Source organism: Hemitrygon akajei, chromosome 5 (assembly GCF_048418815.1).
Source record: "Hemitrygon akajei chromosome 5, sHemAka1.3, whole genome shotgun sequence".
In the NCBI taxonomy this organism is placed as follows: domain Eukaryota; kingdom Metazoa; phylum Chordata; class Chondrichthyes; order Myliobatiformes; family Dasyatidae; genus Hemitrygon; species Hemitrygon akajei.
The window spans coordinates 82,585,851-82,607,921 of record NC_133128.1 but is presented as its reverse complement, the minus strand read 5'-3'; the positions used below and the strand labels follow the sequence as shown (position 1 = coordinate 82,607,921).

Below are 22,071 nucleotides of genomic sequence, written 5' to 3'. Positions count from 1 at the left end.
GAAAGCGTGCAAGGGAGCTGGCTGGATTTGAACTTGGGAGCCTTCGCTTCAAAGTCCGGTGCTGATGCCACTACGCCACCAGCCGGCCAGGTATTTGGAGGCACACAGTAAAATAGGCCAATTAAGGAGAAATCTTGCTTGCCAGATGTATTGGAATTCTTTGAGGAAATAGCAAGCAGTAAAGACAGAGGAGAGCCAGTGGATGTTGTTTACTTGGGCTTTTAGACTTTTAACAAGCTTCCATATGTGAGCTGCTAAACAAAATAAGAGCCCGTAGGACTGCAGGGAAGATACTAGTGTGGATAGAAGAGTGGTTTGACTGTTGAGGCAAAGAGTAGGGCTAAAGACGGTCTTTTCCGATTGAGTGGTTTTCTGCAGCAATTGTTGTTGTGTTTGCTATTTTTCACTTTATATATTAATGATCAAGATGGTGGTGGAAATCGATGGCTTTGCCAGCCAAGTTTGTAAATCATATGAGTGGCAGGTAGTGTTGAGGAAGCAAGGGGTCAACAGAAGGACTTAGAAAAATTAGGAGAAAGGGCAGAGAAGTGGCAGATGGAATAGGGAAGTGTATGGTCATGCACTTTGGTAGAAGGAATAAAGGCGTAGGCATTTTCTTAATGGGGAGGAAATTCAGAAATTGCAGGTGCATAGGGACTTAGGATTCCTGGTGCAGGATGCTAAAGGTTAATTTGCAGATTAGGTTGGTAGTAAGGAAGGCAAATGCATTGTTAGCATTAATTTTCCACAGAATGAGAGGATAAAAGCAAGGGTGTAATGCTGAGACTTTATAAGGCATAGGTCAGACTGTGCTTGTTGTATTGTGAGCAGTTTCTGGCCCCATATCTAAGAAAGGATATGCTGGCATTGGAGAGGGTCCCGATGAGGTTTACAAGAATGGTCCCAGAAATGGAAGCATTAATGTTTGATGCCTCTGGGCCAGTACTCACTGGAGTTCAGAAGAATGAGGGGTAATCTTTGAAACCTATCGAATGTTGAAAGCAACATACACAAAATGCTGGTGGAACACAGCAGTTCAAGCAGCATCTATAGGGAGAAGCGCTGTCAACGTTTTGGGAGGAGACATTTCGTCAGGACTCGGCCCGAAACGTCAACAGCGCTTCTCCCTGTAGACGCTGCCTGACCTGCTGCATTCCACCAGCATTTTGTGTGTATTGCTTGAATTTCCAGCATCTGCAGATATCCTCGTGTTTGAATATTGAAAGACATAGATAGAGTGGACGTAAGAGGATGTTTCAAATAGTGTGAGAGTCCACTACCAGAGGGCACAGCCTCAGAACAGAAGGACGTCACTTTGGAACAGAGATGAGGACGGATTTGCAGAAGGTGGTGAATCTGTGGAATTCAATGGCAGAGATGGTTGTAGAGTATATTTAAAGCAGAGTTGATAGATTCTTGATTAGTAAGTGCATCAAAGATTAGGGGGAAATGGCAGGAGAATCCTATTGAGAAGGAAAATAAACCAGCAATTCTCTAATAGCGGAGCAAACTTGGCAGACCTAATGGCCCAAATCTGCTACTATAGCTTATGGTGTTCTAGTTAATTTATGTTTTTCTGATAAATGTTGTGTACTTTATGCTATATGCTTGTGATGCAGCTGCAGCTAAATCTTTGTGCACATCATAAACACAAGAGATTCTGCAGATGCTGGAAATCCAAAGCAACGCATACAAAATGCTGGAGGAACTCAGCAGGTCAGGCAGCATCTATGGAACGGAATAAACAGTTGATTTTCAAGGCGAGGCCAGACGATAATAACCTTGATTTTGACTTTTTGAGTTTTATTTCTCTTTGGCATTAGGTCTCTAGGTGCATATTCACACATTTTCTGTATCTGAATTTTATCCTTTTCTGTTGGTAAATGGTCAGGAGAAAATCAGAGTGTATTTTAATCGCTCGACGTAACTCACTGGTTGCTGAATAGTTGAACACTTATGAAAAGTACATTTCTCTGCATTGCACTTGCAGATGTAACTTGTAAATTGGTTTATTGTTGTCACAATTACAGAGGTAGAGTGAAGAGCTTTGTTTTCATGCCATCCATACAGTGTTCGTTACATTAGTGTGTCAAGGTGATACAAGGGAAAACAGTAACAGAAACAATATAGAGTGTTACAGAGAAAATGCAGCACAGTCAGACGGTGGTGCAGGCTTATGACGTGGTAGATTGAGGTCAAGCGTCCATCTCATCATCTAGGGGACCATTCAATAGTCTTGTAACAACAGGATGGATATCGTCCTTGCGTCTGCTGGCATATGCTTTCAGGCTTTTGTATCTTCTTGATGGAAGAAGGGGAGAAGAAAGGTGTAGGCAGGAATTTTGATGATGTTGGCTGTTTTACTGGGACAGCCGAGAGCGTAGACAGAGTTCATTTAGGGGAGGCTGCTTATTGTGGTATCCTGAGCCCTGTCCACAACTCTCTGCGATTTCTTGTGATTTGGGGCAGAATAGTTGCCACACCAAACTCTTGTGGTCAAACCACGATGCATGTGATGCTTTCCATGGTGCACCAATAAAAACTGGTGAAGTCACAGGGGACGTGCCAAGTTTCTTCAGCCTTTTGAGGAAGAAGAACCGCTAGTGAGCTTTCTTCACTGCGGTGTCACCGTAGTTAGACCAGGACTGGCTCACTCCTTGGAGCGTGATGCTCTCGGGCCTCTCAGCCTCAGCACTGTTGATGTAAACAGGAGGGTGTGCACTGTTCCCCTTGGTGAAGCCGCTTTGTTTTGCTGACATTAAGGCCGTTGTCATAACATCATATCACTGGGCTGTCTATTACCTGTGCTTTGACTCATCATGATTTGAGATCCAGCCCTTAATGATGGTGTCACCTGCAAACTTGGAGTCAGAGTCAGAGCAGAATCTGGCCACACAATCATGAGTGTACAAGGAGTTGAGGATGCAGCCTTTTGGGGCACCGGTGTTGAGGATAATCATTCCCTACTTATTGTGGTCAGTTGCTCAGCAAGGCAAGGATCCAGCTGCAAAGGGGGCGTGCTGAGTCCAGGGTTTATTTACAGAGCCTATAAACAGTATTCGCAGCCCCTCCTGGAAGTTTTTATGTTTTATTGTCTTACAACATTGAATCACAGTGGATTTAATTTTTTTTGACACTGATCAACAGAAAGAGAGTCTTTCATGTCAAAGTGAAAACAGATCTCCACAGAGTGATCTGAATTGATTACAGGTATAAAGCACAAAATAATTGATTGCATTATTATTCACCCTCTTCAAGTCCGTATTTTTTAGATGCACCTTTGGCGGCAATTATAGCCTTCTGCCTTTGTGGAGAGATCTCTTTCAGTTTCGCACATTGGGACACTGCAATTTTTCCTCATTCTTCTGTACAAAACTGCTCAAGCTCTGTCAGATTGCATGGGGTTGTGAGTGGCCAGCCCTTTTCAAGTCCAATCACAAATTCTCAATTGGATTGAGGTCTGGACTCTGACTTGGCCACTCCAGGACATTAACTTTGCTGTTTTTAAGCCATTCCTGTGTGGCTTTGGTTTTATGTTTGGCGTCATTGTTTGCTGGAAAACAAATCTTCTCCCAAGTCACAGTTCTCTTGCAGAATGCATCAGGTTTTCCTCCAGGATTTCCCTGTATTTTGCTGCATTCATTTTACCCTCTACCTTCACAAGCCATCCAGGATCTGTTGCAGTGAAGTATCCCCATGGCATGATGCAACCACCACCATGTTTCACGGTAGGGATGGTCTGTTTTTGATGATGTGCATAGTGTTTAGTCTGATAGCCAAAAAGCCCAATTTTGCTTTCGTCAAACCATAGAACCACCTTCTAGCTGACTTCAGAGTCTCCTACATGCCTTCTGGCAAACTCTGTTCGAGTTTTCTTGAGAGTATTTTTCAACAGTGGCTTTCTCTTTGCCACACTCCTGTCGAGCTGCGTCTGGTGAAGCACACGGGCAACTGTTGTTTTATGCATAGTCTCTCCCATCACAGCTGTTGGAGCTTGTAACTCCTCCAGAGTTGTCACTGGTCTCTTGGTGGCCTCCCTCACTAGTCCCTTCTTGCAGGGTCACTCAGTTTTTGAGGACAGCCTGCTCTAGGCAGATTTACAGCTGTGCCATATTCTTTCCATTCCTTGATGATTGACTTAACTGTACTCCAAGAGATATTCAGTGCCTTAGAAATTTTCTTTAATCCACCTCCTAACTTGTGCTTTGCAATAACCTTTTCGTGGAGTTGCTTGGAGTGTTCTTTTGTCTTCATGGTGTAGTTTTTTCCCGGGATACAGACTCACCAGCATTTGGACCTTCCAGATCCAGGTGTATTTTTACTACAATCAATTGAAACACCTTGACTGCACACAGGTGATCTCCATTTAACTAACTATGTGACTTATGAAACTAATTGGTTGCACCATTGATAATTTGTGTCATATTAAAGGGGGTAAATACTTAAGCAGTCAATTATTTTGTGTTTTAAATCTGTAATTAATTTAGATCACCTTTTAGAAATCTGTTTTCACTTTGATACGTAAGAGTCTTTTTCTGCTGATCAGTGTCAAAAAAGCCAAATTAAGTCCACTGTGATTCAATGTTGTAAAACAATAAAACATGAAAACTTCCGGGGTGGGGGGGGGGTTGAATACTTTTTTATAGGCATTGTATTTATTTAGAAATATAGTGCAGAATAGGCCCTTCTGCCTCTTCACGCTATGATGCTCCAGCAATTCCCAACAACTCTGATTTAACCCTAACCTAATCATGGGACAATTTACAATGACCACTTAACCGACCCGGTACATCTTTGGATTGTGGGAGGAAACCAGAGGACTTGGGGAAAACCAATGAATTCCACAGGGAGGACGTACTCCTTACAGATTGAACTTTGACCTCCAATGCCCTATAGCACTAAATGCTATGTAAGACATTTTCTCCTAAATTTAAAGCTCATGGTTAAAATGGATTTGTCATATTCATTCCTGTGGTTGTTGAATGTATGTTTTGGATAAGATTACACCAATGAGAGCCCTGCCTTTTCTCTGTGGTTGATGAGACTGAAATAGCTGCATCTAGAGAATATGTTCCAGATGGTAAGACTGCAAGGGGTGACAGGTTATATTGAAGGTATGTGAAGCCCAAATTAGTCCACACCTGGTGAACTGTGAATTGATCAGGCCTCCAGACCCTAGAAAGGAAACAGTGACCTGGAGAGTATTATCTAAAAGTTGGAACCAGAGCTTTCAGAAATGAATACTTATTCATGGAAAGCTGGGTAAAAGTATGTAACTCACTTCAAATGGCAAATGAAGTTATGAAACTTTGTCAGGTTTCTAGCAGTTTATTTACCTTGGATACTGAGGAATGTGATACTTCATGGGTGCTAAACAGCAAGAGCAACGTTGGACAGCTAAGTGACCTGTTAATCAGTTTACACCTCTGCAGACTTGGTCGTTGATGATACTGGGCAATAAATGGGAGGAAGATGCTCCAAGTTCGATGGTGGGTAGCGTGCTGCCTGGAACTGCAGAAGGAAAGACGGAAATATTCGGAGCCACGTTCAGTGAACGCTATGAAATAAATGACCTATCTCAGCTGCCTCCCAAGATCCCCTCCATCACCGATGCCACTCTACAGCTAACTTGATTCACACCATAAGAGTTCAAGGAATGGTTGGCAGGACTAGATATGGCAAAGGCTCTGGGACCATGTAACATCTCAAGCTGTTCGTTCATTCGTTAGGCCGTGTCATATGGCATGGGTAATCATGGTCTTTCCATGGCTATGATGGTCCTTGGCAAATTTTTCTGCAGAAGTGCCTCCTCCTGGGATCTTGGTATTGGTTTTGTAATTGTGAATGTAATAAGTTACAGAGAAAAGCTTGTCTTGCATACTGTTCATGCAGGTCATACGGTGCACTGAGGTAGAACGATGTAAAACAGTAACAAAGTGGAATAAGAAAGATTGCAAGTAAGCAATGAAGTGCAAGGTCATGATGAGATGCTGTAGATTGTGAGGTCAGGAGTTCATCTTTACTGTACAGGAAGTCTGATCACAATAGCAAGATGTCAGCTGTCCTCCAGCCTGGTGGAAAGTGCTTCCAGGCTTTTGTATGAAGAATTTGATGCTGGCTCTTTACTAGCACAGCAAAAAGTACAGAGGGGAGGCTGACATGGTGAGCTGGATCCACAATTCTCTGCAGTCTGACAGGCAGAGCGGTTGTTGCTGTACCAAGCTGTTACGCATCTGGATAGGGTGCTTTCCGTGGTATGTTGATTAAAAATTGGTAAGCTGCAGAACGGGAAACTGTGCTACAGAATTAGCAGTGCCTCCAGCCAGCTTGTTTCAGTAGAGTTAGAAGATGATATGGAAAATTGCCGAGGGATGTCCGGGCTAACACAAGCTCCAATAAAGTAAATTTCCACCTAATTCCTTTCAAACATCGCCTCAGTGATGAAAGCTGTCGTTATCAGTGTTATTACCTCACTCAGCAGCTCTCCATTCACTCAGTGGCACCCTTCTCACTCGGCAGGGTAACACTTCCCCCTTCCCCCCATTCGACAGGGTGGGATTCCCTCCCCCACTCCCCCCCCTCACTCGGCTCCCTTTATCTGCCCGAAGTGTTCTCCTCTCCCAGCATCAGTGCCGAATGGCTACAGCATGTGTCACTTCCAAAAAGCACTGAAGGGCTACGTTGACAGCACCTCCCAAAACTGCTACCTGCACCGTGGGCAAGTGCAGTAACCTCCCCAGTCACACGCCATCTTGATTTGGAAATACCATTGTTGATTGTTATTGGGTTTACACCACGTAATGTTCCACCCAACGGTGCTGTGGGGAGTCTTCACTGTGACGGCTTCAGAAGTCCAAGAATCTGGCTCGCTGCCATCTTGCTGAGCATGATTTGGGATGGGGAGAAGGTGCTGCCAGGTCCTGAAAAATCAACTAGGGGTAGTGAGGGGCAAAGGCAGTTCAGGAGATGGATCCTTCATGTCTCTGAGGCTGGAAGAGGATGAATGGCTGGCACTACCTCATTACTTATTTATTTCTAATTCTCTTTAAAAGTATTTTTGCACTACTCATTTAATTTAATTTCATATATATGCTTCATATTTTTTTCTTTATTATTATGTCTTGCATGGTACTGCGGCCGTAAAGACAGCAAATTTCACAACATACGCTGGTGATGTGAAACCTGATTCTGATGCAACAGCAGGAATTTTGCTTTTGCTGCATTTCTGTGTTTAATGTAGTCTCCTCCCCCACCTCCTCCATCAGGAGGAAGAGGCAAGAAGGCTACGTGCCCACCAAGCTCAAAGATAACCTCTATGTTGTTGCTCTAAGACTCTCGAATGGATCTCTCGTACAACAACGATGGACTCCTGATCTTATCGGTTGCCCAGTAGTGGCCGTTGCACTTCGTTAGTCTGGCTGTTCAATACTTTCTCTGTAACTATAATACTGTACCTGGCATCTGTGTTTTTTTAAACCCTTTGTACTACTTCGAAATGCTTATGTGTGGAATGACCTGTCTGAATGGGATGCAAACAGAAGCTTTTCACTCTATCTCAGTACATATGACAATAATTTACCATTGTGACCATCCATGGGATGAGAACTTAAGGGACAGGAGTAGCCCACTTGCCCCCTCAAGCCTGCCCCGTCTTTCCAAATGGTCATGGTTGATCTGACCCGGGTCTTAACTCCTCTTTTATACTAGTTCCCCAAAACTATATCTTCAAATATTCGCAGTCATCTTGCCTCTGTAATCCTCTGGGGCTGAGAGATCCAGCAGCCCCTGTGCGATGGATCTTGGGGAGGTGTTGGGATGTTAGCAGAGGAGGAGATTTCCATTGGTGGACTCCTTGGTGCTTCTATGCACTACTGTGGGAGTGCAGCACTGTCAGAAAAGGCATCTTTATGAAAGCAATGCTTATGGCAATTTTTGAGAAAGTAGCACAAAATAGGCTTGTCATAAATTTTACTATCATATGCATCTTTCTCTTCTCTTTCAACATTCCCTCATGAATCGCTGATCCTCTCTTCCTTGTCTACTAACCATTCCCTTTCTCACAACTGCAGGAGATGTACCTCTTCCAATCCCACCATCCAGTGACCTAAACTGTCCTTTCAGCTGTAGCAGTGATTCTCTTAAGCCTTGAAAAGGTCTGGTTATGAAGTTGGCCTCCTCAATTTGGGTTTGATCCCACTTTGTACAGGGAATTAGCTGCTATCCTGTTGGAAAAGTTTGTAGTAAAGGAAGTGGCCCTTCGAGGACACTGGTTATTAGTTACAATGAACAACCTATGAAACCAAATCATTCATTCGTAGTCAATAGCACTTTTGTTTAAAACTTTATTTCTGACTTGCAGCCTTTATATATAAACATGAATTTTTTTCATCCTCATGTCTTAGCTAATTCGATTTGAACATGCAGTGTTGAGTCAGATTCTCCAGATTCCAATTTAACCAAATCCTTCCTGTTTTCTTCTTTTCTGAGCCTATTAGTAGGCATCTAAGTCATGGATGGAAATGTCCACTCTGGTTCTTTGCCCATAACCATCAGGAATGCAGAGTCTTCTGATCACCCCTCCTCCTCAAAGATGTCTTTCCACTGATGTCCTCAGTTCAATTCGCAGCCTTAACCTCGTGAATTTTATTTTGCTTATATTTTTTCACAACATTGAAGAAGGCCTCAAGTAACAACAGAATGTGGCAGAAATACTTTACAGGTCAGAAAGCATCTGTGGAAAGAAAAGGAGTTAGTGCTAGGATCTTTCATCAGATTTGAGAAACAGGTAGTTGAGACGAGCAAGACAGTTCAGTGACTGGACTAATTCTGTCAGTTCTAATAAAGAATCAAAAGTAAAAGGTTGGGGTTCAAATAATTGCTAGAGGATTACAAGGCAGATATTAGCTGGTCGGTGGTGTAGTGACATTGCACCGGACTACGAGGTGAGTGGTCCCAGGTTCGAATCCAGCCAGCTCCTTGCATGCTTTCCATCTGTGCTGGGCTGAGTGTTGAGCTAGCAACTCATAAAAAAAACAGACAAGTGCGAAAGAAACAGCAAGATTGCTGCCTGATGTGTCCCAAGGAATAACAATACAACAGGGCAGTTAAGGAAAGGCCATCTTTCATATTGGGAGTGGTGGACGTCTGGAACTATTGGTCAGAAGGCTAGTATTGGCAGGAACACTCACCACAGTTGATGAGTGCCCAGTTTTCTACTTGAAGAGCCATGACCTGCACAGTTGGTGTAACGCTAGGATGAGGCTCCACAGTTCCAGAGACAAGATATCTTTACTCTGTTGTAAAATTCCTCTGATTCTTTGAACATTGTTGACAAGTCGCTGTTTAAACAATTCAGGAGTCTGAATTACTTGGAGATGTTTTCCAGAGGTCGCGAAAGGTTTAGTAGACATCCGGCACTTGCATCTGTCTTGGACCTTGTGCTTTCCAGGGAACTGAAGAGCTGAAGTAGGTGAAAGGTTGAGAGGTTCCAACTAGTTGGAGTGGCTGGTACTTGGTTAAGGGGCCAGTCTTATTCTTGGAAAAACAATAGGGTTGCTATAGAAAGTGTGCAGCAATGATTTGTGGGCTGGTTCCAGGGATGGTGGTTTGCTGTTTGAGGAAGGACCTGCATGAAGAGCACTACGGCTGGTAGAGCTGCTACCTCACAGGTCCAGGCACCCTGGTTCACTGTGTGGAGTTTGTACGTTCTCCCCGTGACTGGGTGAGTTTTGGCCACATACTGCAGCTTCCTTCCACAACCCAAAGATATGCTGCTTGGTGAGTTTGGAAACCACTGTAATTTGACCCTGGTGTGGAGGGGGGGGGGTAGAACACGGGGGAATTGATGGGAATGTGGGCAGGGTTGGAAAAAAAGCAGGATTGATGCAGAATTGATGATAAAGGGGTTGTTGATTGTCGGTACAGACTCGATGGGCTGAAGGGCCTGTTTTTGTGCTGTATGACTTTATAATGGAGATGATGCAGGCACATTTCTCCATTTGCTTGATACTGTTGAACTTGGGAAAGTAATGTAAATGTGCGTGTACACACCTTCCTCCTGATGTCTGTCACCATATTCACAGAGCAAAATGGTTAGAGCCTGTGTTTGTGTAGTATCCCCTTTGCATGATTTGTCTTTTTTCTCTCTATACTTCGGCTGTTTGACGATCTTCTTTTGTTTTAATGGGTTCTATTGGTTTTTCTGTGGCTGCCCGTTAAGGAGACAAATCTCAAAGTTGTATAAAGTAGACTTTTTTTTGATAATAAATGTACTTTGAGCTTTCATTTAATGAGGGAATCACTGAACTCTTTACAGCCAGTGAAACCTTAGCTTGCGGAGTTGACATATGGGAAATGCAGTAACGTTCTGCACACTCTAAAGTCCCACAGTACTAACCCTGCAACGAGCAAACCATCTGTTCTGGTTTGGAGGCAAATAACGGTCTTCTCAAAGTCATCTCGGCGTCTTCCCTGATGTTTCTGCACAGTTCTGAGCAATGCTGTGCTGTGTTTCCATTGTACCTTCCGTCGTATATGGATGCTCGATTCTGTATAAATCTGCTCTCCCACGGAGAAGAGCCAGGGAGTTTTCCTGCCCTCTGTAGGACGTCTTACAGCCGCTACTGGTGAAACAGGTTACCCAGTTCCTTTCCTCATGGTAGCTTGCAATGATTTGTCACATTTCCAACGTAGTGGCTGGATCTAAAATTTACTGCGTGAACTGTGGCAGCAGAAGATGCTGTTTCTGCCTTTCCAGTTGAAAATTCCACCTCTGTTGCATTTATTACACAGCTGTTTCACTGTTTGTAAAGTGCTTTGTCACACCTCGTGTCAGGAATGGCGGATATACAACTGCACACGCTAGTCAGTTTACATTTTGATTGCACTGCCAGACACCAGGAAGAAGCTGCAAACGAGAAAGGATGTTTGTACTTGTATTTCTGAATAAATCCCCAAATCACAAACTACCCATAGCAAATCGTGGTAATATTCAATATATCGGCTTTGTTCCTGATAGAATGGAAGGTGCTTTTCTTTGTTTTTTTTCTTAGTTCAATCAGTGCGGGGCTGACATGTTTACACATTGCAACACGTACAACCTTCTCCTTCCCACCCTCCCCCCACCTTCTTTATAGGGCCCCTGCCCCCTCCCTCTTCAGTCCTGACGAAGGGTCTCAGCTGGAAACGTTGACTGCTCATTTGCACGGATGATGCCCAACCTGCTGAGTTCCTCCAGCGTGTTGTATGTGTTGCTTTGACCCCAGCATCTGCAGAGTACTTTGTGTTTACACATTGTTCTCCTGTTGCTGATTTTTCTTTTAGTTGAAGGTGTTGAAACAGCTTCCAATGAGGACGTCAGTCTTGCATTATAAATATTGGTCAGAAATTCAAACTCGCTGTGTTTGCAGTCTGCGGGAGGGAGGAGGGAGAAGGCAGGCACAAGGCACTTCCCAAATGAGTCAGGCTGCTAGTGGCTCTTCTGCTCTACTCACTGGAGCCTCAGGAAGAGCACCTTTTCATCCAATTCTCTATTGAAAATGTCCACCAGCAAGTGCATTTCTAGTTTTGGATAAGCAGACTGGTTTGAGGAGAGGTGAAATTCTTCGTTTGCTCATTCTCTGTCTTTAATGTCGTCACAGATTGAAGAAGGAAGCAAAGCGGCTGCAGCAGGGAAGCTTCAGGTCGGAGATGAGTTGGTCAGCATCAACGACGTGGTCCTGACTGGCTTCAGGCAAGAGGCCATTTGCCTTGTGAAGGGGTCGCATCGAGTGCTGAAGATGGTGGTGAGGAGGTGAGGCATGAAACAGAGCCTGGGGGAATGACGTTCACTGCTCATTTTCGACAGTCCTAGCTGAAGAGGCTGGGGATGAGTTCAAAGTGAAAACTGCTGGAACCAATCACCAGGTGGAAAGGCCATTTTAATGGTTCCAAAACTCTAAGCAATCTTTGAGTTTTGAAGGTAGCTTCTGAATTTGAGACTGGTGGTTTAAGCTCTTCACAAATATAACTCAAAAACAAACTTAACGCCTTTCTGGCGAGAAACTGACATGATGGAAAATGGAACATGAAAATCCATCCCACAATATGGTGTGAAACATTTGTAGAAAATAGTAGTGGCTTTCCTTAAATTGATGAAGGTACAGGGGATTTTTTTAAGAGGTATAATAATTATAGGTAGCAATCGGTACCTTTAATGTCAGAGAAATGTATACAATATACATCCCGAAATTCTTTTTCTTCTCAAACATCCACGAAAACAGGGGAGTGCCCAAAAGAATGAATGACAGTTAAACGTTAGAACCCCAAAGCACCCCCCTCCCACGCACAAACAGCAGCAAGGCAACGACCCCCCCCACCAGCAAAAAAACATTAGCACCCCCCACCGAGCACTCAAGTGTGCAGCAAAGCATCAATAAAAACACAGACTTGCAGTACCCCAAAGACTACTCGTTCACCCGGTATTCGACATACTACAGCTGCTCCCTCTCCCTCTCTCTCTCCCCGCTCCCCCTCTCTCCCCCTCCCTCCCCTCCCTCCCCTCCCTCTCTCCCCCCTTTCGCCCTCTCCCCCCTCCCCCTCCCCTCTCCCTCTTCCCCCCCCCCCCAATAAGGGAGAAAGAGATGTTCCCATTTCACAGCAAGAGGGGAGACATAACAACTCGCTGTTTTGATTAAGGAGAGACATCTTCTCAGATGGATTTTTGGGTAGGAAATCTAGCAACAATTTAAGATAGCTGTAAAAAGAACCAGACAGGAGAGGAGATGAATGATTTTGTTTTACACAACATGCTGCTGAGGCAAAAAGCCTTGTGTTTATAATGTGTCTTTTTTTCTGGATGTTCCAAGCACTTTACAGCCAAGGAAGTACTTTTGAAGTATGGAGAACATTATAAAGTGGGACTCACAGAGACCCACATGTACTCACTAAGCTCCCATAACAAAAGTGTGTTGGAGACCAGGTAAGGTATTTTAGTAATGGGGATTGAGAGGTAAACATTGGCTGGGGTATTGACAATTACATCCAGTGCTGCTTCAAAATGGCCTCATGGGAAATTTAAGCTCCTACTAATAAAGAAGAAATCATTGGTTCAAGTCTGACTCTAGAGACTTGAGTATGTACCGTAGATTCCGGACTACAGAGCGCACCTGATTAAAAGCCGCAGGCTCTAATTTTAGAAATAAAATCAATTTTTTAATTGTAAAGGCCGCACCGGATTTTAGGCCGCACCACTACTTTTAAATATACATACGTATCGGTAACACAAATTACGTTGCATATACTTTTTTACTGAACAGCACGAACAACATTCCAATATCTCCTAGCGACTGGTAAAAATATATATACTGCAGCCTACCAGGAAAAGTTATTGATCGACTTTAACTTAAAAGCAGCGTTTTCGCTCGGGTCTGACGCGCTTGCGTAATGCGATCGGGTCTAATCGGGTCTGACGCGCTCGGGTCTTGCTTTTCTTCGAGTATTTTCCATGTTGATGAGGGTGAGTACAAATGACTGATTTACAATAATTTAATTGTGAAAGTGCGCTTGATTTATCGTACAATTTCATTGGACCTCTGTGAACTACTCATCAATTTTATTGGTCTACTGTTACGAGGCAAAATGTTTACGAGGCGGCATGAAAAAAAACCATGTATTAGCCGCTCTGGATTATAGGCCGCAGAGTTCAAAGCTGTTCAAAATGTGGGAAAAAAGTAGCGGCTTATAATCCGGAATCTACGGTAGTTTAGATTGGACATTACTGAGGGACTGTTGTATTGATCGACATTCCACCTTTTAGATGTAATGTTGGGAATAAACCATTTCATAATACTCTTTTGAAGAAGAGTAGGGTGTTGAATCAAGGACGCAATTTATTTCTCACTGGACATCATTGAATGAATGGCCCAGCTGTTGCCATGTCGTTTGTGGACTGAGCTTTGACCTGGCTCCAACATCACAGTGCTGGTAAAAGACCCTTTCGTCGGCTATACAATGCTCAGGTGTGTTTGAGGCTGAGATGGTACCACATTAATGCATGTACCTGCCTCAGTTTGTGGTTGGTCACGGACCCAGTCCCGTAGCTTTAGTGCATAGATTCAGTGGAGTGCTGAGGTGTTGGCTTCCAGTCTTCCTTTCTTTCTGGTGATTGCTTTGAAAGGCCCTGCTTTGTTATGGGCCTTCTTGTAAATCATTCATGGACGATATGCCATGCACCTTTATAAAAGTGGAATGGATCCTAAATGAAGTGCACGATATTGTGTTACGGGAGGGAACAGTTTTCAACTTGGGTGTCACATTGCGAGCTATGCAGTGAAGCTATTTGGAAAAGGCTTTGCAGATCTGCAGAGCGTGGAATTGTTAGGTGCACTCTCATCTTGATGGGAATGTTCCCTTGATCCATGATTGTGACTGGATTAGAATGGAATTTCTACGGGAACATCTAAAGTGAGCCACATATTCACAAAGATGGCTTGCGACCACCTAAGGGTAACTAGACATGGCCAATAAACATCAACCTTGCTACCAGTCCCTTCGTTCCAGAAATATTCTATGTCAATAATTATTTTCCCACCCATTGTCCTCACTTGATGAACAGCGGCATCTTGATACTGCCGTTTTAAGCCCGTTATTTTACAGGCTACATAAGTCCCCAGTGATTTTATGCACTCCAGTACAATGCTTTGCTCTGGATTTTGACTCGATTTTGGGACATTTCCCAATAATTTATCATGTTTGATGATTCCTGAAATGTCCACAATCATCTGATGACAAATGTGTTTCAAAACATTACTTGAGGATCAAATGGTGAGCATGCGGTTTTCAAAGAGATATTCTCTCGAGAGGGTTAAACACCTCGTGGAAAGTAGAAGAAAAGAGAGGGATTTGTGCCTTTCACAAGTCCGAAGTGTTTGACATCCAGCAGTGCTCTAGAGTAATGTGATCACAGTTGGAATGTAGGAAATACCTAATTAGCAAACAGAAAACAATTCAGTAATGATCAGAAACCTATAAAGGTTGTCAACTGAAGGGTTAACACGGAAGGTATTGGAGGAACTTGGCGGTTCAGGCAGCATCTATGGACAGAAGTGGACAGTCAATGTTTCAGGTTGACCTGTTTCATCTGGGGGGGGGGGTTATCCAAGTGGAATCTTTATGTCACAGAGCTGGTGGGGCTTTCAAAGTTAGTGCCCTCAATGCACCAGGAGGCAAACCCTCTCCAGGTGATATTGCACAGAGGCCAAATAAACCTGTTACTTCCTTCCCCTTTGGGGGGGTTGTTGACGCTGGGGCGAGTCGAACATTTCAGAATGGAAGCTGATTGTTAGGAAGGAGAAGAAGTGATGGGCTGTGGGAGCAAAGTTAGGCTGCCTTAAGGGGCTCTTGTCACTAAACTGGGTGGAGGTGTTATTGGGCAGGATGGTGGTGTCCACTGGTCAAAAATTGCACTGACTTTCATTGCCAAGAATGACATGAAGGCTGAAAACTATGGAAACGGGGAGTTTAAACCATGCAAAGTGTTGGAAAGTACATTCACCGAGGCAGGGTTCTTTTCAAAATAGGATCTAATTAAAACAGGTGTGATGGGAAGGCTGTATCCCCATGGCATGTGATGCATTGTGCAAAACGAAGAGGCTGGGGAGATGGCTGTGCTGAAACCAAGTATTGGAGTGTGGGCAAAACCCGTGGTTGTCACAGTCCGGTGCGTGAACGTCACCGTGGGAGTGCCGCACTGAGGTAGTGGTGACGTGACATCGTGGTTCCTGACCCTGAGCCCTCATGACTGTCCGTTTGAAAGGAGCTTGGAACACATGGGAGGAGGCTGGGGGGAAATGGAATGGAGAAGGGGGAGTCTTTGGGAGGAATTGGGCCAGCTGGATAACTTAGAGAAGGGTGAAAGTCAGAGATGAGAGATTGAACAATGGGGCTAGCTCATTCAAGAACATTATTACTAAACACTACTGTGTTTGTTCAAGAAAATACTTCCCTGGATCAAGGGCCAATCCAATCCAGTGCAGTGGGTAGGGCTGCTGTTTCACAGCACCAGTGACTCAGATTCGATCCTGCTCTCCGCCATTACGTGTGGAGTTTGCTTGTCCAAGGGTTCAGTGTGGACATGGTGGAGGATTACAAATACCTGGGGATACGAATTGACAATAAACTGGACCGGTTAAAGAACACTGAGGCTGTCTACAAGAAAGGTCAGAGCCGTCTCTACTTCCTGAGGAGACTGAGACCCTTTTAACATCTGCCGGACGATGCTGAGGATGTTTCTATGAGGCTGTGGTGGCCAGTGCTATAATGTTTGCTCTTGTGTGCTGGGGCAGCAGGCTGAGGGTAGCAGACACCAACAGAATCAACAAACTCATTCGTAAGGCCAGTGATGTTGTAGGGGTGGAACTGGACTCTCTGACGGTGGTGTCTGAAAAGAGGATGCTGTTCAATCTTGGACAATGTCTCCCATCCACTCCATAATGTACTGGTTAGGCACAGGAGTACGTTCAGCCGGAGACTCATTCCACCGAGATGTAACACTGAGTGTCATAGGAAGTCATTCCTGCCTGTGGCCATCAAACTTTACAACTCTTCCCTCGGAGTGTCAGACACCCTGAGCCAATAGGCTGGTCCTGGACTTATTTCCACTTGGAATAATTTACTTATTACTATTTAATTATTTATGGTTTTATATTGCTATATTTCTACACTATTCTTGGTTGGTGCGACTGTAATGAAACCCAATTTCCCTCGGGATCAGTAAAGTCTCTCTGTTTTCTTCTGGGACTGTGCAGGTTTCTTTGGCATGCTCAGGTCTCCTTGCACATCCCAATGATGTGCTGATGGGTTGACTGGCTGTTGTAAGTTACCACTGGGCGAGAGGTAGGTCGCTCAGGCTGGAGTTAGAATGTGCTTAGCAGATAAATGGGGGTAGGGAACTGATGGGGTTCTTCTGAGAGCCAGCACCAACTCAATGGGTTGAATGGTTTCCTTCTGTTCATAAGGAAATGTGTCTTTAAATTGTGGGGACGTCACAGTTTGCAATTGTTTGCATTTTGTTTAAAGCTTCTCAATGCCACTTGCAAACCGGGGCGACATATTCACCCTTCCTGACCCCAGCATAGTTTAAATCTTTAAATTTCCCTTCCCACTTACACGATACCTTCTTCAGTAGAAAGGGACGTGTTTTTGTGTTGATAAGGAAAATCATGAGGTGAGAGTGGGGAAGGACTGAGGGTTGATCTGCAGGAATGAACATTTTGATTTCAAGTTGATGAGTTATTGCTGGTGAGCTGCCAGTGCTGCTCACTGAACTAATACGATTTGCATTGATCACTTGACTGAAAGGGTCCTGGATTGACTATCCCACAAGGCATGGAAGGAAACCATTGCGTCTATGGCAGCTCATGGAGTTTTAGCATTCACCACTAACTTACTCTGTCTCCTATCTCCCCTGCAGTCCCACTGACTCTCCTCAGTTTCAATCACATTTGTAGAGCACGTGGGCCAATTAACCTGCCAACCCCTCATGCCGCTGGGACGTGGGAGGGAACCCGTACACTCACTGGGATCCTGCATGCAGAACTGCGCCTGAGGTCAGGACTGAACCCAGGCTGAATGGCTCTACTTTCCAAGGTGCTGTGCCTATGTCGATGTACAGTACACGTAGCTGTGAAAGGCAGTGGGTCTGCGGTGGCCGGTTATAATGGGAGGAAAAACCTAAATGCTCTGTTGCAAGGAGTGGAACTAAAAGACGTGTTTCTCCAAATGGTGAGAAACTGTTATTGATATATCAAAGGATGGGGATCACAAGAGAGCGAGAATGTAAACATGCAGGTAGGCAAGCAAATGGTGTGTCAGCCCTTAAGGAGGTTGTAAAGCAACAGCAAAAAAACCTTCCAGAAATTGTGCTCACGTTTGAGATGAGATTACTGTGTGCAGATGTAGTCTCTGTATCCAAACGATATACAGTATAGGACAGTATGGTTGACCTCTACGCACAAGAGTTTGAAGGGAAAGTGACTTAATTGAGATAGTTACCTCTTCTGAGAGGGATTAATGAGAGTAGAACTTTACGTTAAAATAAAAACACAAAATGGTGGAAATGATCAACAGGTTAGGCCATATCTTTGGGGAGAAAATCAACATCTTGTTTCAAGTTGACGACCTTCCGTTTGAAGTGTTCACAGTTTCTCTGTCAGATGCTGTTATGATTTGCAGAGTATATTCACCATTCCCTGGGCTTTATTTCAGATTTCTGTCATCTGCAGTATTTTGCATTTGTACCTTATGAAGTAGAATCAGTGCGTTGTGCTTTGCCTCTTAACTTTGATCCTCTGGTAGATAGTGGTGTGCCTTAGGGATCTGTGCTGGGTCCAATGTTGTTTGTCATATACATTAATGATCTGGATGATGGGGTGGTAAATTGGATTAGGAAGTATGCAGATGATACTAAGATAGGTGGCGTTGTGGATAATGAAGTAGGTTTTCAAAGCTTGCAGAGAGATTTAGGCCAGTTAGAAGAGTGGGCTGAAAGATGGCAGATGGAGTTTAGTGCTGATAAGTGTGAGGTGCTACATTTTGGTAGGAATAATCCAAATAGGACATACATGGTAAACGGTAGGGCATTGAAGAATGCAGTAGAACAGAGTGATCTAGGAATAATGGTGCATAGTTCCCTGAAGGCGGAATCTCATGTGGATAGGGTGGTGAAGAAAGCTTTTGGTATGTTGACCTTTATAAATCAGAGCATTGAGTATAGGAGTTGGGATGTAATGTTAAAATTGAACAAGGCATTGGTAAGGCCGGATTTGGAATATTGTGTGCAGTTCTGGTAACCGAATTATAGGAAAGATGTCAACAAACTAGAGAGAGTACAGAGAAGATTTACTAGAATGTTACCTGGGTTTCAGCACCTAAGTTACAGGGAAAGGCTGAACAAGTTAGGTCTTCATTCTTTGGAGCGTAGAAGGTTGAGGGGGGGACTTGATAGAGGTATTTAAAATTATGAGGGGGATGGATAGAGTTGACGTGAATAGGCTTTTTCCTTTGAGTGTACGGGAGATTCAAACAAGAGGACATGAGTTGAGAGTTAAGGGGCAAAGGTTTAGGGGTAACACGAGTGGGAACTTCTTTACTCAGAGAGTGGTAGCTGTGCGGAATGAGCTTCCAGTAGAAGTGGTAGAGGCAGGTTCGGTATTGTCATTTAAAGCAAAATTGGATAGGTATATGGACAGGAAAGGAATGGATGGTTATGGGCTGAGTACAGGTCGGTGGGACTAGGTGAGAGTAAGCGTTCGGCACGGACTAGAAGGGCCGAGATGGCCTGTTTCCGTGCTATATTGTTATATGGTTATACTGTTGTGTATTTAATATTTCTGTGATATTTGAATAATACTGCATATATTTGTTTGATTAAGCATTCTTGTTCATTTAAATGCTTCATTACAGGTTATACTTTATGTAAAAGCACGTGAATGGCATTCGTCATCGTGCTACCACGTTACACGTGTACATTTCACTTCAAGTAAAAATGAATGCACACGAGTTATCTCCTGGCTCCTTGCTCTTATTTCAATTAGTTGCATGTTTTAGAGTTACAAAGCATAACAGTGGCGAAGAGGTATTTTTAACACTGACTTTTGATGACTGCCTATCTGTTGAAGTGCAGTGAGTCATTTGTATTAAAAATACACAGCAAGAAATGGTTGAGTAAAATAAACATTGCAGCATGTGCTTGAAAAAAGGAGTTGGAGATGGTCGAGTTAACAAAAAGGCAGAAAATGGAGCACTTCACAGCTTCATAAGCATTGAGTACCGGCTGATAATAACCATTTAAAAAATAGCAGAAATGGCTGGCTATGTTGGAAAGATTGACCCGTTTGATTGTGTAACAGATAACTGGATTTTGTATATTGAATAGAATGAGCAGAATTTTAAAGTATATGGAGTAACCAATGAGAAAGAAATAGTAATTTTGCTGAGTGCAAAATTACACAAATTATCTCCCGGCTCCTTGTTTTTATTTGAGTGATTTTTATGTTTTAGATTTACAAAATATTAAGGGTGCATTAATAATATTTATAATGTACTTGGACTGGTGCATGGATAGGAAAGGTTTAGGACCTGGGCCTTTTCCCATCTAAAGTAGTCCCATCTTGGGTGGCATGGACCAGTTAGGCTGAAGGGACCATTTCTGAGCCGTATGTCTCAATGACAATGAAGTTAATAGAATGAATTTTAGTAGAGGCATAGTACAATGTGCTGACTCTGCTTTGTAATGTACCAACTGTGATGAAATTACTAAGCATAAAGTTCTTGTTCTCATTCAGTTGTGTGTCTGCCAACTAATTTTGTTTTTCAGGGTAAAATCTTTCAGGCTTACTAAGTAAAGTGATGTTTCTGGACCTTTGCACTGTATAGAATTAACTTTTGCGGTTGTACAAATAATTACCCCGTAAGAACATCAGAGTAAAATGTTTGAAGATCTCTCTGTCAGTTTCAAAGGCAGGGTAAAACTGGAGTAGTTGTCCTGGGAGAGAGATGTCTCATTTCTGTTTGGAAATGAACTACTTTTCCATAAAATGGGAGACTACATGTCATCAAACTGTTGAGCTGAGAGTTCCAGATGGAACTAGGGATGAAGTAGGATATCCATTATCTACTACAGGCTTCCAGACTTCCAAGGCTACCTCAGCTACAGCTCCTACCCAGTCTCTCTTCTCCCAGTTTCTACAGTATATATCCATCGTATCTACTCTGATGACGAGCCTTTCCATACCTGTGCCTATGAAATGTCCTTTTCTCCTTAACTGCACCTTTCCCTTCACCATGGTTATTGGCTATAACTGTGTCCCATCAATTTCCTGGACTTCTGCTCTCAAATCCTTTCACCTCTGGTAGAGCAAGGATAGGATACCTTTTGTCCTCACCTTACCCACCCCCTACCCCCCTACTGCTTCCACATTTGATGGATTCTACAATATGATTTCCACCACCTCTAAAGCGTTTTCACTATCAGATTAGTAGTGAGTCAGGATCTGAATTGAAGCTCCTCCGGCGAAATCCAGACTGTTTTGAAGTTCTGATTGGGCAGGCTTGACCTGTTTTTGAGATCGTTGCTGGGACATGGGTATTGCCTTGAGGTGGTGATGCACCTCCCTGAAGCCTGCAGTTGTGTAGTAAGAGCCACGGTAAGGTCACTCAACGGGCATAAGGAACTTTGATTTTATTTTGGTTTGCTGGAGCTCAAGTCCCTGTGGGCTCGCATCCCCTGCACTTTGATGTAATTGATGTTACGGGATTGGAAGATTTTAGTCATTGGGATTGTTTGTGGTCTTGTTTCCAGAAGTTTTAATCATTAAAATTTGAGCAGCAGTGAATAGGAGGGTGTTTTTGGAATGACCATTTCCCAGCCCATAATTAATCAGGTGTCACAAGCACCACACTGCCATCTGCTGGTTGGGAAGACCAGGTGCAAGTAGAAAAAAATTAAATAAGTGTAATTTTCAAAGTTCAGAGTTCAAAATACATGTATTATCAAAGTATGTATGTATATTATGTACGAAGAATTCCAATAGAACCCCATTTAAAAACACCACCAAACTCTGAATGTGCAGAAAAAAAACAAATTGTGCAAACAATAGAAGTAAGTAAATAACATTCAGAACTGAAGTTTGTGAAAGTGAGTTCACAGCCATGAGGCTGGTCACAGCTGATCAAGGAGCCTGTTAGTTGCAGGCCACGGCCTCAGAGTAAATCTCGTGAACAGTGAGCTGAACCCTCTCCTTCGATCCCAACACCCTGACATTTCAATCTGGCCCAGCGCTCAAATTGGGCAAACAGCGCTTTTGCACTTGTTTCAACTTTTTTTCAAAATATAAATTTAAGTACAACAGGCAAGTCTTCACTAACAGCTCATCTGGAAAGCAAAGAATGGAACTAACTGCTTAAAAAGAACTAGGTCAACTTTGAAACCTAGTTGGTGTAGCTGTGCTAATTAGCTTGTTCTGAGATACCTGGTAACACTGTGCTGAGATGCAGAACCTACCCCTTAAGCGCCCTTGAATAATTCTAGAATGG

The 22,071-nt window shown here is 43.5% G+C and overlaps 1 protein-coding gene across 6 annotated transcripts in view; it reads left to right on the top strand.

The window, feature by feature from the left end:
* The window catches only part of LOC140727918 (protein Shroom2-like), a 238,621-nt gene that overhangs the window by 98,599 nt on the left and 117,951 nt on the right, over nucleotides 1-22,071 (top strand). For 4 of the 6 annotated variants that reach the window (XM_073045889.1, XM_073045898.1, XM_073045890.1 and 1 more), the window contains exon 2: nucleotides 11,640-11,791. The exons of 1 other annotated variant lie outside the window; for it this stretch is intronic. In XM_073045889.1, coding sequence (XP_072901990.1) covers nucleotides 11,640-11,791 — 152 coding nt within the window. Of the gene's footprint in view, nucleotides 1-11,639; nucleotides 11,792-22,071 lie in introns of those variants that run through there. One more of the 6 variants, XM_073045893.1, reaches the window with a different exon arrangement.